General features: G+C 41.2%; 1 protein-coding gene across 3 annotated transcripts in view; it reads left to right on the top strand.

The window, feature by feature from the left end:
• Positions 1-17,106, top strand: part of LOC134224096 (potassium channel subfamily K member 18) — an 89,664-nt gene that overhangs the window by 16,509 nt on the left and 56,049 nt on the right. For all 3 annotated transcript variants that reach the window (XM_062703336.1, XM_062703335.1, XM_062703334.1), the window contains one exon: positions 15,906-15,971. In XM_062703336.1, the coding sequence (XP_062559320.1) occupies positions 15,906-15,971 (66 nt within the window). The remainder of the gene's footprint in view (positions 1-15,905; positions 15,972-17,106) is intronic.

The raw sequence follows: 17,106 nt of genomic DNA, 5'->3' as shown, positions 1-17,106 counted from the left end.
GTTTCGAAGTCTCGGTCGAAACATTATATGCGGCTCATGTTTCATTGGCTAACTTTTCATTTTACTTCTCCTAAATTCATGCGCCATTGATTGAAGAAAAATATAACTATGCCGAAGCATAATTTTGAAATTGATATGTAAACAAATTCTCGAATCTGCAAAAGAAAAACAATATGGCGAGTTGTCGATAAACAACAGGGTCGATGAAGAACGTTCATAACATTGATCTTAAAAGATGTTGAAATTACGTTAAACTTCTATCATTGTGGTATATATTCTGACGAAACAAATGTCAAAAAATGAATATGTTATGACATTTTTCGTAAAATCTTTCTGTAGACATGTTTTATGTTGTGAGAATGTAAAACGAAACATCTCAAAAAACCAAACAAATGTCAAAAATTGACATGTTATCAGCAAGTTGTGAGAATGTAGTATGAAACTTCTTCTCTGATCAAATTGCTGTATGTTTTGCAAAAACCTTATCATAGCTTTCCTTGAACATAACATGTTTTGTATTTCATTTTCCCGACCTTTATTCAACATCATTATTAGATATTCGGTAATAATGATGTTTTCGGTGTTACTTGGGATTTTATTCGTTTGAGATTACGGATTTGAAGAATATAAACATAATTTATTAACCACGTTATTAACCTTTTATAAGGCAATGGTGACTATATTGCCATGATACGTTTTTCTGATTCTTTACAATAGTTTTACTAATTATTCACCTTGCAGAGGGTATATTTGCTACCTAGTAACACTCCAGATGATACTTGGCCAGAAAATAAATTCAAATGTAAATTCAGGAACAGTTTTTATACGAATTGAGCATAATTTTAGAGTGGAAGAAGCATTTTTAGTTGTAATTCGTTAAAAACCGACAAAGACATACTTTACCTCATTGGTATTTATTATGTTGAATCTCCTGTTAGCTATGTTAGCGGCTATGTTCCAGAGCGCCGACATTCCTTCACGGCAATCCACATTGCCGTCAACATTCATCACAAGTTCCTAATCACATAAATTTATTGATGGATTGATAGTCGTTTTTAAAATTAAACAATTAACAGAAGATAAATCTGACTCCCCCCCTGACTTCATAAAATAGGAAACAAAATTAAACTAATAACAAAATTGAATCTAATAAAATATTTCTATTTCTGCCAGCTGATAAAAGTGCGAACTGAAAACAAAACAGATGATAGGGCTTGAGTTCTCACTAACACCATCATACTGACTCGATCCCGATTCGTTTTTCGTTCGGTTATTCAGAGTCGGGGTCGGACCTGACTCAGGTTTAAAACCGAAAACGACATAAGTGACCAGCTCACTGAAGCCTACCATATTTCATACGGCTAACAATATTTTCTTCGTCATACACTTGATATAGCACCTGGTTCATACGTCTGGCCACACACCATTTTTCATTTTCCCTCTGAGTATTGTATATAGAACTTTTCGCTCGAAAACCCCGAAAGCTCTCCGGTTCTCCTATTTTAAGGTGATTTTAGAATGAAGCCCGTGGTGAATTTTAAATTCACCCCATGTTTATCTACATACATTTCCGAAAACCCTAATCTGGCGTAATAGTTTTCGTACAGTGCCGAAACTCAAATTATGATTGTTCAGCATAACTAAGCAAACGATCTACCATTATTTTAGCCCCATACGCGTTATGGTTCTTTCATCTCGTGCTCTTGAAAAAAAATATTGGAAAAGTACGTGGTTTACAAAATGGCCGATTTCTGGCTTTATTGTATAATCACCTTAACGCCCACGCTTCATGTCTGTAAATATCTAACAAGACTAAGGAATCACTCGACATGGGAAAGCAGAATTGCAGATGCCTTTCCCGCGTAAGGATCTGTTCTGGACTGAGAGGATGACGATGCACCCCCTGTGTTGCTTGCGCTTACCGGCGCTTCGACGCAGCAGTGCCAAAACACTTGGGCGTTGAATCTGTCATCATCGTCATTATCAATCATGCGCGAGGGGTAAGAAGGCATGACAGTATGAGCCTTGCATGCACCTCACATCCCCCTTCCACCAAAAAAAAAATCATGCTCATTAATTTTCATGCGGCATATATATTCTATACACAACAATTTCAACTATTACATCACCCGCATACATTTGATATGCTTAGAGCGCTTGGTACGAAGAATAATTATAACAAAATATTTTATTATGTTTCTATGCATGTCCCGATTTAGTGTGGAATCAAGCTTTAAGTTATGAAACCAATAAGTACAATTAGTTATACAATTTATATTTCTGCTCAGCGTTTTTACTGCATTTATAAATATAATCTTCTCTAAAGATTGGTTATTCATCATCCTCTCTAATATTAACTTTGGATAAGATGGGAATTCAGTCAAATTGTCTGTATTCTAATGGTTCTCAGAATCATGTTTGCAAACCCCCGCATTCCACAACTGGAATATTGATGCCTCGTGCCTCCCGAGTAGCACAAGCCAGTTAAATCTGGTTTCAGGAACTTGATTGCGACTAAATCTTTGTGGAATATATAAGTATATTATATATAAGAATATAATAAGTTATAAGCTGCAAAGTTACTAAGTCAAATACCATTTATGCTTCCACATATCTCGTGGCTAGCAAGGGTACTTTCATGTCCTGGGTAGTTGCTTAAATTTCCCCCACAAAGTAGCACATGCACGTTCAAATATATTCAAACATTTGCAGTTGTTGTCAACTTTTCTTACCCATTCAAATGCACTTAACCAAGTTGATAAAAAGTTATTGATACCAAGATTATCAGGAATATTTGAAACAAGTTTATTACATTGTGGCCAGTGGTATGTTCGATTTTCTGGGTTCCGTAGTACAGAACGTTGTATCAAAATTTCAAGAAAATGGTTAAGCATTAATACAGGACATCATTGTGTGGAAAGCTACCGCAATAGCTCTACTACTTACAACGCCACAGAAAAGTATATGGATCGTTAGCCATTGTAGGTAGTAATGTCCAGGCAACCATGGGGCATTAGCTAGATGGGGATAAGTTCCTGGTTATCGAGTTGAGCGACTTAATCGTCATTCAAGACCCCGGTGTTTTACCTTGCCAATTGGTCAGGGCGTTAACACAGTAGTCGCGTTCCGTTGACGTTATGTGTCTGTTTAACCGAGTGGCTACCTTGAGTGCTGCAAGCCAGCCGATACGGCTCAGTGGTCATTTGTAGCAGACTCGACATACCATACAATTTACGGAAGGTCGCAAATCAGCTTTCACGACTCACGCTGCTCGATGTGTTCCTCGCCTTGTTGTACCCGTAGGAGCGCTTTCTAGAACCATTTTCACCTCGTTGTAGTCCGAAGTTCTTACTGTGTGCTAGGCTCACTGCAGTCATTCGATTGTGGCGATGTACAATTAATCAGAGCTCAAACATATTCAACAGCATGAAGCCCATCGCATGATTATTCAAAACGTAGAATGACATAGTCAGACTACTACTTCATCGACTCATTCATTCAACTGTCACTGAGAGTGCTCACTATGGGCAGGAAAAAACATGATTAGCAAGGTTCATATTGACCTTCACTGCTGAAAGCGACTCACGGTTGAAAATCTAACTCAGTTCTATGTGATACATTACTTTTCTCATTTAAAACGTGATTAAATTTGAAATAATTCGGTTTGTAGAATGTGCATAAATATTCAATTACCAATATTCAACCGAATATTGAGCTAACAAGTGAGGAAATGTGGACTTCACCAAATAATTCCGATTATTTCACACTCTGCATGTAAGAGGTCACTTAACAACTGATGAAACTAGTGGTTTATTTGCCCCCTCCATGTTCTGTTTTCTATCTGCACCACACCATATATGCATATCGACACTTTCTAAGACCATGTATGCGGTGATCCTCTGCAAGCATTGTCTAGGACTCGTGTCCATAGAGGACTACCGGTCTAATACGCGTTTTGTGGATGGACAATTTAGCACGACAGCGAACCCTATTCGATTCAAATGTACTGCAGAGTCTAAAATAAGTATTATTTCTTGGCATGATGCGTCTCCGAATTTATCTGCTAGTATCGGTATCTGCGGTCTCCAGTGAGCCCAATTACGCGATCCCATCATTTCAATTCCGTTATAATATGTGCAAACTCGTTATAGGTCACTAACATTATCTCCACTTGAGCCTCTTCCTATTATGTACTTCGCCTTCGACGGACTGATGAAATTAGTCCGATCCGCTTAGTTCCTAGTCAGTCTTGAACTTTCTTGAAAATTTATTCTGAAAAGTGACATGCTAATATAAATGTCGTCGGCGAGGCCAAATAGTTTTTTTTATTGCAGGAAAATGTTTGCACTCATGTCAATCCCTGCTCTTCGCATAATTATTTTCAAAGTGATATTAAATAGCAAGCACGAACAATCATTACTGTGAATTATAAAATTGTAATTTTAAATCATGAGTATTCAATGCGTTTTATTCCGGCACCATTACCCGGCTCCATGTCCGGAGAGGACCACCACTCTTATGTGCGTTCTGTACATGATACATTTAGTACGGGTGTTAATCTTTTTTGACCGCAGTTTCTTCTGGAGCCCGTAGTAGGCGTGACTTACACACATGATGCGCCTTCGTGTTTCACGACTAACACTGTTATCAGCTGTTAGCAAGGATCCAAGGTAGACGATTTCCTCGACCACCTCGACGGTATCCCCGTCTATCGTAACACTGCTTCCCAGGCGAGCCCTGTCGCGCTCGGTTCCGCCCACAAGCATGTACTTTGTCTTTGACGCATTCACCACCAGTTCAACTTTTCTTGCTACAAGTTTCAGTCGGGTGTATAGTTCTGCCACCTTTGCAAATGTTTGGCCGACAATATCCATGTCATCCGTCAAATTAATGGATCTGGATCTGTTGAAAATCGTACCCCGGCTGTTACACCCGGATCTACGCATGACACCTTCTGGTGCAATGTTGAACAACAGGCACGAACGACCATCACCTTGTCGTTCGTCACCCTTGGCGCGTTCCAAAAAAAAAGGGCTTGAGAACGACCATGAAATTCGAATTATGATTCTTGACTAATTTTGTCGGTTTATCCGGGAATTTGTGCTCATGCATTAGCCGCCGTACCCGGTCTTAAATTATTTTTTTAAAAAATCGTATACTCTGCTTGCAATCTACTCCCATTGTATAATACTATCATTTTTTCCTCTAGCAATGCTCTTTGCTATTTGAGAGAATAAATGTTTTCATCTCTGATCTCTTATGAATCTTTTTTTTTATAGTTCGCTTGTTTGCGCGCCTCGCAGATTAAAAAATTATTCTAATCTTTTCGAGTTATCTTTATTTAAATTATGTGTATATTTTTTCATTTCTTTTTATTGGGTTCTATCAATCGTCTTGTTTCTACGTTTCTACAAGTTTTGCCTCGTACAACAAAGTTGTACCAGAAGGCAATAATTTCACTCCAAAAGTGTGTATGTGTGGAGCCCATAAATATCTTTTTTGTTAAACGCGTTTCATATAGAAAGACTTGACCGATTCGAGTGCAACTGGTTTCATTCGACGGAGCAGATTTCCTAGTTGGACACTATTGTTTTTGGTTTTCAATAAATCAAGTAATTTGGATTATATTTCTATTTTCCAATCAACAAAAACACTGTTTATTATCACACATTGAATCATTAATCATTTTAGCCGTGGTGCAATCCATTTCTCCCATAATTGAGTTATTTTATATCAAATCTTTTCACCGCCGAAATATAGGCAATAATCACTGCATTTACAACATTAATTCGAATTCAACATATTGAATCGAGAAAGGCATCATCACCACTAGGGGATAAATTTGGGTTTTTTTTTGCCTTTCTCGTACAACTTAGATGTACCGAAAGGCTATCATTTCACTCCAAATTCGAACTTTTAATAGAAGTCCCGGAGACCCATAGTGTTATATACCATTCGACTCAGCTAAATGAGCTGAACAAATGTCTGTCTGTCCGTGTGTGTGTGTGTGCACAAAATGCCATAAAAACATTAGCCAAATTTTTACATAGAAACTCTTAACCGATTTTCTTGCAACAAGTTGCATCTGACAGAGACTAAAACGCTGTTGATCACTATTAAATTTCACAATAATTGCGAATTGCAAAAAATAGATAATATTAAAATAGTGATGAGACATAGTCATATAGAACAATAATGTGTTATAAAAAATGCCTTGCATCTATGAATACTTTTAAAGATTATCCGTGACTTGCTCCCATTAAGAGTTTCATCGTACTATCAGGATGCTCGTGTTGCACGCATTTAGGCGTAAGTATGCTCTTCGTTCAGTTTCATAGTACTATGAAATTGTCCGAAAGTCAAAATTCGAACATACGAAATTCGAGAAATTTTTGGCAGCGCCGTCTGTCGTCTACTAGTGTAAATTTTCAATCATAACATTAGACGTTTTGCCTTTCTTGTACATCATCGAGGTGTAAGCGTAAAGGCTACATTTATTACCTTTTTTCGCGAGAAAAGGCACCATCACCGCTAGGTGGATTAATCTGTTTTTTTTTTCAAACGTTTGCTAAGAAGTGTCGTTGGTTCCAGGCATCTTTTTACCTGGCGATGTTTATTAAAAGCCATCTTCAGTTAAAATAATATTTCAAATGTTTTTCCATGCCCTTTCTTTTGTTTCTGGTGATCTTTATTAAAGCCCATTGACTTCTCTCAGCTTTTTCCATTACGTGTCGTGGTGGTTCACTATAGTCGAAACATTCTACGAAGGCGGTGTTCATTACACGCCATCATTTACTTTGTGGTCAACTATAGTTTGGCATAATCTTTATATCTAGCGGTCTTCTTACACACCATTTTTAATCAGCGGTTTTCATTACTCGCTCACAGCAATCGTAACATCTTTAATCCTGGAACCTGGAACTGGAAATGGTTTCTTCAGGAACCGTTTTTTTTTCAGGCGGTCTTCTTTACGCACCATCTTTTTCTACCAGCTGTCTTCATTACACGCTATTTCTCATCCTCGGCAAGTCTCTTTAGTTGCCATCTTTTAGTCAGGCGGTGTTCATTACTCGCCGTCAATTTTTTTTACTTTCTTTGCGTCTTCTTTACGCGCTGTTCTCGATGGTTCCAAATCCCATGCAATTATGTTCGACCTTGGCGGTTTTCATTACACGCCCTGTTTTCAGCGGTATTCTTTACGCGCTACAACTTTCCTTAGGTGCTTTTCATTAGACACCTTTTTACATGGCAGTTTTCAATACTCGCCATTTGTAAATTTTTCTTACCTCAACAGCAGTTTTCATTACATGCTGTGCTTTGTTTCTCTCTGACGATCACCGTTAGACCAAACGATCTTTTATAACACTTATCACTACACACACTCTTCAACAACCCGCATAATCATTGACCATACGTAGACCGCATCTATTATAATTGCAGAGAATAAGTGTTACTGTAGCGATGGTCTCACTAATAGTAGTTAACCATAAATTGACAGTCTCATATACTGTTTCAACAGTAGCTCAGATGGTAAACGGCCAAATGACCATATGAGTAATAGGCGGTTAAGTATAATTAACGTTTAAAACAGGTCGTTTTCAGAACAAAAATTTCGATGTACCATACATCAGTTGGTAGATGTACAATTGACGAACTATATAATTACACATCGACAGCATGGTATGTATTAACAGTAAGTGTTGATATAGGGTTGGTATGGTAAATCAAGCTTAAAATTGTATGCTAACAATGAAGCGAATAGTGACAATATATCTTATAACGCATATGTAATTTTGACTGCATGGTATGTCGTTTTTCATTATGCGGGAAGCGCTTTCAAAGCGCCCCATGGCAAGTGATTCCTTATATGTTTATTCTTATATTTTTCCTTGTTTATTTTGCTCCTGGCAGGATCGCCAATGTAAATATCTAACAAGACTAAGGAATCACTCGACATGGGAAAGCAGAATTGCAGATGCCTTTCCCGCGTAAGGATCTGTTCTGGACTGAGAGGATGACGATGCACCCCCTGTGTTGCTTGCGCTTACCGGCGCTTCGACGCAGCAGTGCCAAAACACTTGGGCGTTGAATCTGTCATCATCGTCATTATCAATCATGCGCGAGGGGTAAGAAGGCATGACAGTATGAGCCTTGCATGCACCTCACAATGTCCGTAAAAGGCAACTAGTAGAATCAGGGTTTTACACAGAGCAAATTTTGTTTCCGTCTGTATGTCTTTTCATATCACGGGAAACGGAAACATCATTGTCACATGCTACAAGTGTTCCGAGGTAAATATATTCTTCAACTATTTCAAATGCATCTCCATCAAGTACTACCCCAAACTAACATCACTAGGTCTTTCTCTATCTCTTCTGGCAACTATGTACTTTGTCTGCGATCAATTAAAATGAGGTCCATGTCGTCCACAAAGCCCAGGAGCATATGCAGCCGTGTGTTGATAGTGCCCTTTCTTTGAACCCCAGATCTCCTAATCGCGCCCTCGAATTGAACAATAAATTCGAAAGTGTATTACCCTACTTCAAGCCATCTATGGTCACAAACGAGGTGGACACTTCCTCAGTTATCCGAATTATTGATCTTGAGCCATCAAGCAAAGAATCCGAAAAATCCGTATCAGTCTAATTAGTTTCGCTGGAAAACCATGTTCGGACATTATCTGCCACAGCTCATTTCTTTTCACTGAATCGTACTCTACTTTGAAATCAAAGCACAGATTGTGAGTCTGCAAGTGATCCTTTTGTAATTGGCAAAATCTAGTATTTATTTATTTACTAGCAGACCCGACGAACTCCGTTTCGCTTAAAACTTTTTTATTCTCTGATGAGTTGATTGAGCTACACAGAAATTATGTTTCATTTGTATGGGAGCCCCTCTTTCCAAAGGTGGGAGGGGATCTCGAACAATCTTAAGAACCTTCCCCGGCCCCAAAAACCACTGCACACACATTTTCACGCAGATCGGTTCAGAAGCTTCCGAGTCCATAAGGGTCAGACAGACAGAAATTTATTTTTATGTATATAGATTATCAGACTAAGGCCGGAGTGGCCTGTGCTGCACATAAAAGTCTTCTCCATTCAGCTCGGTCCATGACTGCACTTCGCCAACCACACAGTCTGCGGAGGGTCCGCAAATCGTCCTCCACCTGATCGATCCACCTTGCCAGCTGTGCACCTCGTTTTCTTGTTCCCGTCGGATCGTTGTCGAGAACCATTTTCACCGGATTACTGTCCGGCATTCTGGCTACGTGCCCGGCCCACCGCAGTCTTCCGATTTTCGCGGTGTGAACGATGGATGGTTCTCCCAACAGCTGATGCAACTCGTGGTTCATTCGCCTCCTCCACGTACCGTCCGCCATCTGCACCCCACCATAGATGGTACGCAACACTTTCCTTTCAAAAACTCCCAGTGCGCGTTGGTCCTCCACGAGCATCGTCCAGGTCTCGTGCCCGTAGAGAACTACCGGTCTTATAAGCGTTTTGTAGATAGTCAGTTTGGTACGGCGGCGAACTCTATTCAATCGGAGCGTCTTACGGAGTCCAAAGTACGTACGATTTCCAGCCACTATGCACCTCCGAATTTCTCTCAAGTACACGAATTCTTCAACCACCTCGATTTCGTCACCACCGATATAAACTCGTGGTGGGTGGCTTACATTGACCTCTCTTGAGCCTCTTCCTATCATGTACTTCGTATTCAACGTATTGATGACTAGTCCCATCCGTTTAGCTTCGCTTTTCAGTCTGATGTAGGCTTCCTCCATCCTCTCAAAGTTACGTGCCATGATATCAATGTTGTCGGCGAAACCAAATAACTGGACGGACTTCGTGAAAATCGTACCACGGACCATCACCTTGCCGTAACCCTCTACGCGTTTCAAAGGGACTCGAGAATGCCCCTGAAACTTGAACTACGCACATCACCCGATCCATCGTCGCCTTGATCAACCATATCTGTTTATCCGGAAATCCGTTTTCGTGCATTAGCTGCCATAGCTGGTCCCGATCGATTGTATCATATGCGGCTTTGAAGTCGATAAATAGATGATGTGTGGGCACGTTGTATTCGCGGTATTTCTGCAATACCTGACGTATGGCGAACACCTGGTCTGTGGTGGAGCGTTCACCCATAAATCCCGCCTGGTACTGCCCCACGAACTCTCTTGCAATTGGTGTTAGTCGGCGGCATAAAATTTGGGAGAGTACCTTGTAGGCGGCGTTCAGCAATGTGATTGCGCGGTAGTTGCTACAATCCAGCTTGTCGCCCTTTTTGTAGATGGGACACACGACACCTTTCATCCACTTCTGCGGCAGAACCTCATCCTCCCAAACCTTGGTAATCACCCAGTGCAGCGCTCTAGCCAGTGCCTCACCACCGTGTTTAAACAGCTCTCCTGGTAGTTGGTCAACTCCAGGGGCTTTGTTGTTTTTCAGACGGCCGATCTCCTCCTGGATTTCCCGGAGATTCGGAGCCGGAAGTCGCATGTCCTGCGCGCGTGCTCCTAGGTTCATTACCATACCGCCACCGTTGTCTGCCATATCGCCATTCAGGTGCTCTTCGTAGTGCTGCCGCCACCTTTGGATCACCTCACGCTCGTTTGTAAGAAGGTTCCCGTTTATGTCCTTACACATATCGGGCTGTGGCACGTGGCCCTTACGTGGACGGTTCAACTTCTCATAGAACTTTCGTGCGTTATTAGCGCGGTACAGTTCCTCCGTCTCTTCACGGTCTCGATCTTCCTGGTGGCGCTTTTTCCTCCGGAAAATCGAGTTTTGTCTGTTCCGCGCCCGTTTGTATCGTGCCTCGTTCGCCCTCGTGCGGTGTTGCAGCAATCTCGCCCATGCTGCATTCTTCTCTTCTACTAACTGCTCACATTCGCCGTCATACCAGTCATTTATCTGATCCGGGGGCACCGTGCCAAGTGCAGCGGTTGCGGTGCTACCAATGGCGGATCGAATATCTCTCCAGCCATCTTCAAGAGACGCTGCGCCTAGCTGCTCTTCCGTTGGAAGTGCCACTTCCAACTGCTGCGCGTAATCTTGGGCTAGTCTACCGTCTTGTAGCCGCCCAATGTTAAGCCGCGGCGTCCGACTTCGACGCGTGTTGTACACCGTCAAGAGTTTTGAGCGCAGTGCGAACGTTCGCGAAGTTCGAGAAGGATTTACCGTCAATTAGAACGTGGTCGATTTGGTTTTCCGTTTCGTCGTTAGGTGATCTCCATGTGACCCTGTGGATATTTTTACGGTGAAAGAAGGTGCTTCGGACTACCATTCCGCGGGAGGCTGCGAAGTTTATGCATCGTTGTCCGCTATCATTCGACAGGCGTCCGGCGTGCAGGCGTCCTACCTATGCGTTCATATTGCCGATGACGATTTTAACGTCCCGCAGTGGGCATCCGTCATATGTCTGCTCCAGCTGTGCGTAGAACGCTTCTTTCTCGTCGTCGGGTCTCCCTTCGTGTGGGCAGTGCACGTTTATGATGCTATAGTTGAAGAATCGGCCTTTTATCCTCATCTTGTACATCCTTGCGTTGATTGACTGCCACGCAATCACGGGTTGGCGTATTTTACCCAGCACTATGAAGCCGGTTTGCAGCTTGTTGGTGGTGCTACAGCTTTGGTAGAAGGTAGCCGCTCGATGCCCGCTTTTCCACACCTGTTCTGTCCTGTCCAGCAGATTTCCTGCAGCGCTACACGTCGAAATTGCGGGGATGTAATTCATCGTAAATTATGCTGTCCCAACCTGCGAAGCCTAGCGACTTGCAGTTGCATGTTCCAAGCTTCCAATCGTGATCCTTTATTCGTCGCCTAGGTCGTTGCCGATTAATACGAGTCATATTATTTCTTATATTCCTTGTAATGATTGGTTTTACAGGCGCAAACCTCCTGTCTCGTCGGAGGTCCGTCGTGTCACGTCTGTTTTGTGTCCCACCTGACACCAGGACTTGGGCTTGTACGCTTTGAGCGGCACACGGTCGCTTTGGCGGGGCCTACTTGCGGATACATGCAGCTTTTTATATGAGCTTAACAGAGCCCACTGTCAAACCCAACCTTATCCTAGGCAAGCCCCACAACCCGCAGATGGCCTGGGGAGGGATCGTCAAGCCCTTGGACATAGTCCCTGCTGCCCTGAAAAAGGTCTTGGGCGATATTCCTCCTATTTCCCCGAACTCTTATGGTCCCGGGTCTAATTCTACCACGTGCACTAGGGTGGCTCAAAAAACACTTTTTCAAATTTTTTGATTGGCCGCCCTCTTATTCGTTTCTATTTGATGCCCTGATGCTCTGGACAAAATTTCAGCCAAATCGGTCAACGTTTGGGCAGTGCTAAACTCGTTGGAAGTTTATATGGAAAAATGTATGCAGAAACATCCAAAAACAGTGATTTGCAGTTGGAAGGCACAATTTACGATCAAGAGCCATGATACTCATTCAGCTCTTGTAAAATAAAATACAGAATGTTATGCTGAAAACCGCGAGAAGATTAGAGTTTATTACGCAAAGATATTAGCATTTTACTGGAGTGTTGTAGGGGCGAATTTATTTCTTTTCCAAGGTAAAAGAAACGAAATTTGCTCCAACCCCACTGCAGAGAAATGCTAATAACTTAGCAGGGCAAACTCGAATCTTCTCGCGGTTTTCTGCATAACATTCTGTATTAAATTCTCCAAGATCTGAATGAGTATCATAGTTCTTCATCGTAAGTTGTGTAGTTTAGCTGCAATTTACTGTTTTTGGATGTTTCTGCATACATTTTTCCATATAAACTTCCAACGAATTTAGCACCGCCCAAACGTTGACCGATTTGGCTGAAATTTTGTCCAGAGCATCAGGGCATCAAATAGAACCGAATAAGACGGCGGCCCATCAAAAAAATTGAACAAAGTTTTTCCCATACTAATTTGAGCCACCCTAACGTGCACCCAGCATGTTTGTGGCCTTCAACGAAGTCAGTGGCATCTATCCGATTATTTGTTGAATATTGTTTTTGTTATTCTTTCTTCCGACATTCGACAACGCGACCAGCTTACTGAAGCCTACCACAAATTTTGTATCCGACTGCATGTTGTGGGTCATAAGCTGGTTATTTATTCCGTAGACGGCCCTATTTGCAGCAGCAATACGTCTTTTCACTTCAGGGGCAACGTCATTTACAAGCGTTCCGAGCTAAACAAATTATTCAACAACTTCAAACGCACCTCCATAGAGCACTACCTCAACACCAACATCACTAGGTCTCTCTCTACCTCTACCCGCAACCATGTACTTTGTCTTGGAAGAGTTAATAGTTAAGCCTATCCTCGCCTTCTCCCTCTTCAATGGGACAAAAGCCTCCACTACTACTCCGCAATCGATTCCAATGAGGTCGATGTCGTCCGCAAAGTCCAGTAGCATATGCGACCGACCCTAGTCTGTGCCCTGTCTTATCTTCTTCTTATTGGCATTACATCCCCTACATGAACATTGCCGCCTCGCTGCTTTGTGTTTATTCAGCACTTCCACAGTTATTAACCGAGGTATATCATGAGGCTAACACAATGATACTTTTATGTCCAGGAAAGTCGAGGCAATTTCCAAACCGAAAATTGCTTTCACCGGCACAGGAAATTGAAGCCAGCCACCCTCAACATGGTCTTGCTTTAGAGCTAAGGCTAAGGAGGACCCCATTTCAATTTGATATTGATATCAAAATATGGGTCCTCCAGTTAGCTTGCGAGCAAGGGCGTAGGATTGCCAATCATTAGATGGCGAGTTCGGTGTTTTCGGGTTGGAAACATTCTCGACACCCTGAGCATAGTGTATCCATTATACGTGCCACACAAGATACATACTCATGCAATGGTGGGCATAGAAAAGCTTTCAATTAATAACTGACGAAATGCTAACAGAATACTTAGTTGAAAAGCCGGCCAAGTTCTAGTTGGAATGTAAAGCCATAGAAGAAAAGAAGAAGTGATTCCAAAATATGTTTTCTGTTTGCTCTCATTATAATTTTGCCTGGGTTTACCGGCTTGAGGACACTTTGTGTGTTGAAGGTGGCAGACTAATCTCAATTTATGCTTATTGTAACCCTGCTGAAATAGAAGCTCAAGGGTTATGCGTAAATATAAAGAACAAATCTTTTCACCTTAATCCTATCTAAACGTCTCAAAAATAGGATAGGATCTATTTCAGATTGGAGAACATCCCAAGTGGTAATTAGTAGAGTGCTGTCGCAGAGTTGCTCTAGATATGCGCGTTAAAGCGCACGTCCTTCAGCGCCACTCAGTGCCACCATCCGTTGATTTTGGTCACCCGTGGGATTTTTCAATTTTCGCGCTGTCAACCGGCGATGCATGATGGTTCAGAAGCAGCCAAACAACAGCGGGGTTATCTGTCTGCCGTGTGCCATCAGATGGCAGACGACTTATGATTTATGACGCAGGTGTGGGGTAAACAGCTCCATCGAAAAGCTATAAATTTTGGACATTTCGTAGAATAATATTCGGATTTGTTTAAAAGGCAAAGGCATAGATGGCGATGCTACTCACGAGATTTCGAGGCACTGGCTTCAGAAACGGCACCCCATTGAAACCATTACCTCAAAACCACCCACTATATGACAACATATTTTCCTTCAACCATGACATAAATATTGGGAGACGAATGATTCTGACATGACATTTTTTTATTCTACTCTTATTCTCTTTATTCTCAAGGAAAAGGAAAAATTATAAGACTTAGAATAACGCGCATGTTTTTTTTTTATTAAATCATGAAGTTTATGTCTTCCATCGTTATATCTTTACGAAAAATATTTCTCGATTGGCCAAAGCTCATTATTTACCCTATCAATCTAAAACAAATTGTAACACACTGCCCTAGGAATGCATTATTATAACGGACATGTGTTACTCAAGGGTCCATCGAGAACGAAGGAGATGATCACGCCGTTCGGATTCCATCAACAAGCATCGTCAGCAACAATTGACATAGTACACGCTGTAACAGCCAACGAACGTTGCTGCGGTCGCACTTTTCTCCATCGTCCGTTGCCGGCAGCGGCAGAAAAAGACAATATTTGACTCTAGGGGAAAGTTTAATTTTAGATAATGATTAACCGAAAGTATTGAGGAAAATGATGAAAAATATATAAATATAGAAATTGGTGCCATCTCCACCGAAATGAGGTAAAGGAGTGCAGCAGTTGATGATGATGTCGTGGTTGCCTATGTGATGACACTTTTTTGACGTAGGATGGGTGACAAAACTAACAGAACAAAACTGGAATGTGAAATCCATCCGAAAAACGAATTATTGGTAGAATTCCAAAAGTGTCGTATTCGTATACGATTTATCTCAGCTCGCCGAATTGAAGTGAAACCGCATATTGAATTACACAATGTGCAATTACACAATTTATAGATTCTATTTTTAGTAGACCACTAACAGCACTGACGAAGCCAATAGAAATAGGCCTATGGAATGTTGGTTAGGCAGTTTAAGCCAAAACACTGTTTTCCATATTGGAAAATAGCCTATCACAACACTAATACCGAATTTTCGTCCATAAAAAGAACTTAAATGAGTATAGGTAAAAAATAGTTGAATAAGTGAATGTAATTTGATTAAAATTTCTTAAATTTGTCTACGACCTTGAGACAGGCTTTACTTGCATAATCAAATTTATCAGCATACCAAACAAACTATCTAACTCTGCATTTACACATTTTATTCTCTAACATTCGTTGCTACTTTTCCTTTTTAATTTTGCTGTATTTGAAATGCTTTGCGATAAGTTCTTTGCGCTTATAGTTTTTGTAAGTATATTTGCTAACCCCAGCACTAATGGCCATATCCTTATTATTCTTTCCCTCTGTAAATATGTATATGATACCGCGACAGATGCAGGCGAAGCAGAAAACGATTTTCTTGCCAATGACATACCTTTCGACGATAATAATATGACAGGTGAGCAGGATGATTTATTATTTCCCATTTTCCCTAATCATTCACACTCATAACATTACTTAAACGAGTCAATCCTCTTCCTGTGAATAACAAGAAAGCATCTCATCAACTTTTCTTTATACTTTCCTACAGTCCATAAAATTTGAGTTTGTTTACATAACTTCTAGAGTGCCACTCCTGTTTACTGCAGGAGCAGCGATCTTCGCTCTTTTGAAAAATAGAAATTATTTACTACCGGCCCAATAATAACTGCGACTTTCAAAAAAGATCGTCTGTTTACCGGACTGTCCGCCGAGCCGCGCCGGTAAATTTTCATCAGGTTTATTTCTTTTAGTTACGCTGCCGCTGCGATGATGACGGGAGATTTTCTGCATTCGGGAGCATGGAAATGGAGGCGATCCTCGATTCCAACGAAAACGATGACGACATGGTTGGCCTCTGTGTTGCGGTGAGATCGTCGAATATTTCATCGGCTGGCACCAGTTCGCACGTGGGATGTTTGGTGCTTCTATTTACTAATAATGTCACGAAAATGTTTTCTTACTGCGTGATTATTAGTAATTTGGAAGTGTTTTTGATTTCCGCGCTCATACTTGGTCGGGGGAAATATGTGAACTTTGTTGTCGTGGTCCAAAACGGCACGGCCGCCATCAGAGTCGGATTTCAAAAATAACTGGTTTACGCGGTAGATCGCGGCTTGAGGGACGTCATTGATGATTTAATGAGGTTTTTCCCCACCACTGGGAAGGTCTATTTTCACAAGGGGCACCGACTATCCGTTTGTTGGCTTTGCAGTCACATCGTGCAAACATTGAGATGATTTCTAAACCTAATTAAATTACCAACGAACCGGATGAAACAGATGTTGAATCTGATGGCATTGTTTGTTTTTGATAAATAAATAGATATTTTAATGGTGGCATATTTTGAGACTCATTACGTCATTGGTGGAATGGTCAGCTATGATGTTTTGAGTGAAAACAATGATCGATTAAAACTGTAATTTGCTTTTTGGGATTATTTTTCATATCAATTCCGGCATACAGAAGTAATCATATTTTCGAACGATGCCACAGTTATTATGAAAACCTAATAAGGTTCTGCAAAATTGCACCAATCATATTTTTGATACATT

Source organism: Armigeres subalbatus, chromosome 3 (assembly GCF_024139115.2).
Source record: "Armigeres subalbatus isolate Guangzhou_Male chromosome 3, GZ_Asu_2, whole genome shotgun sequence".
Classification (NCBI taxonomy): Eukaryota; Metazoa; Arthropoda; class Insecta; order Diptera; family Culicidae; genus Armigeres; species Armigeres subalbatus.
The sequence above is the reverse complement of the archived record's forward strand: the minus strand, read 5'-3'. Positions and strand labels throughout refer to the sequence as shown.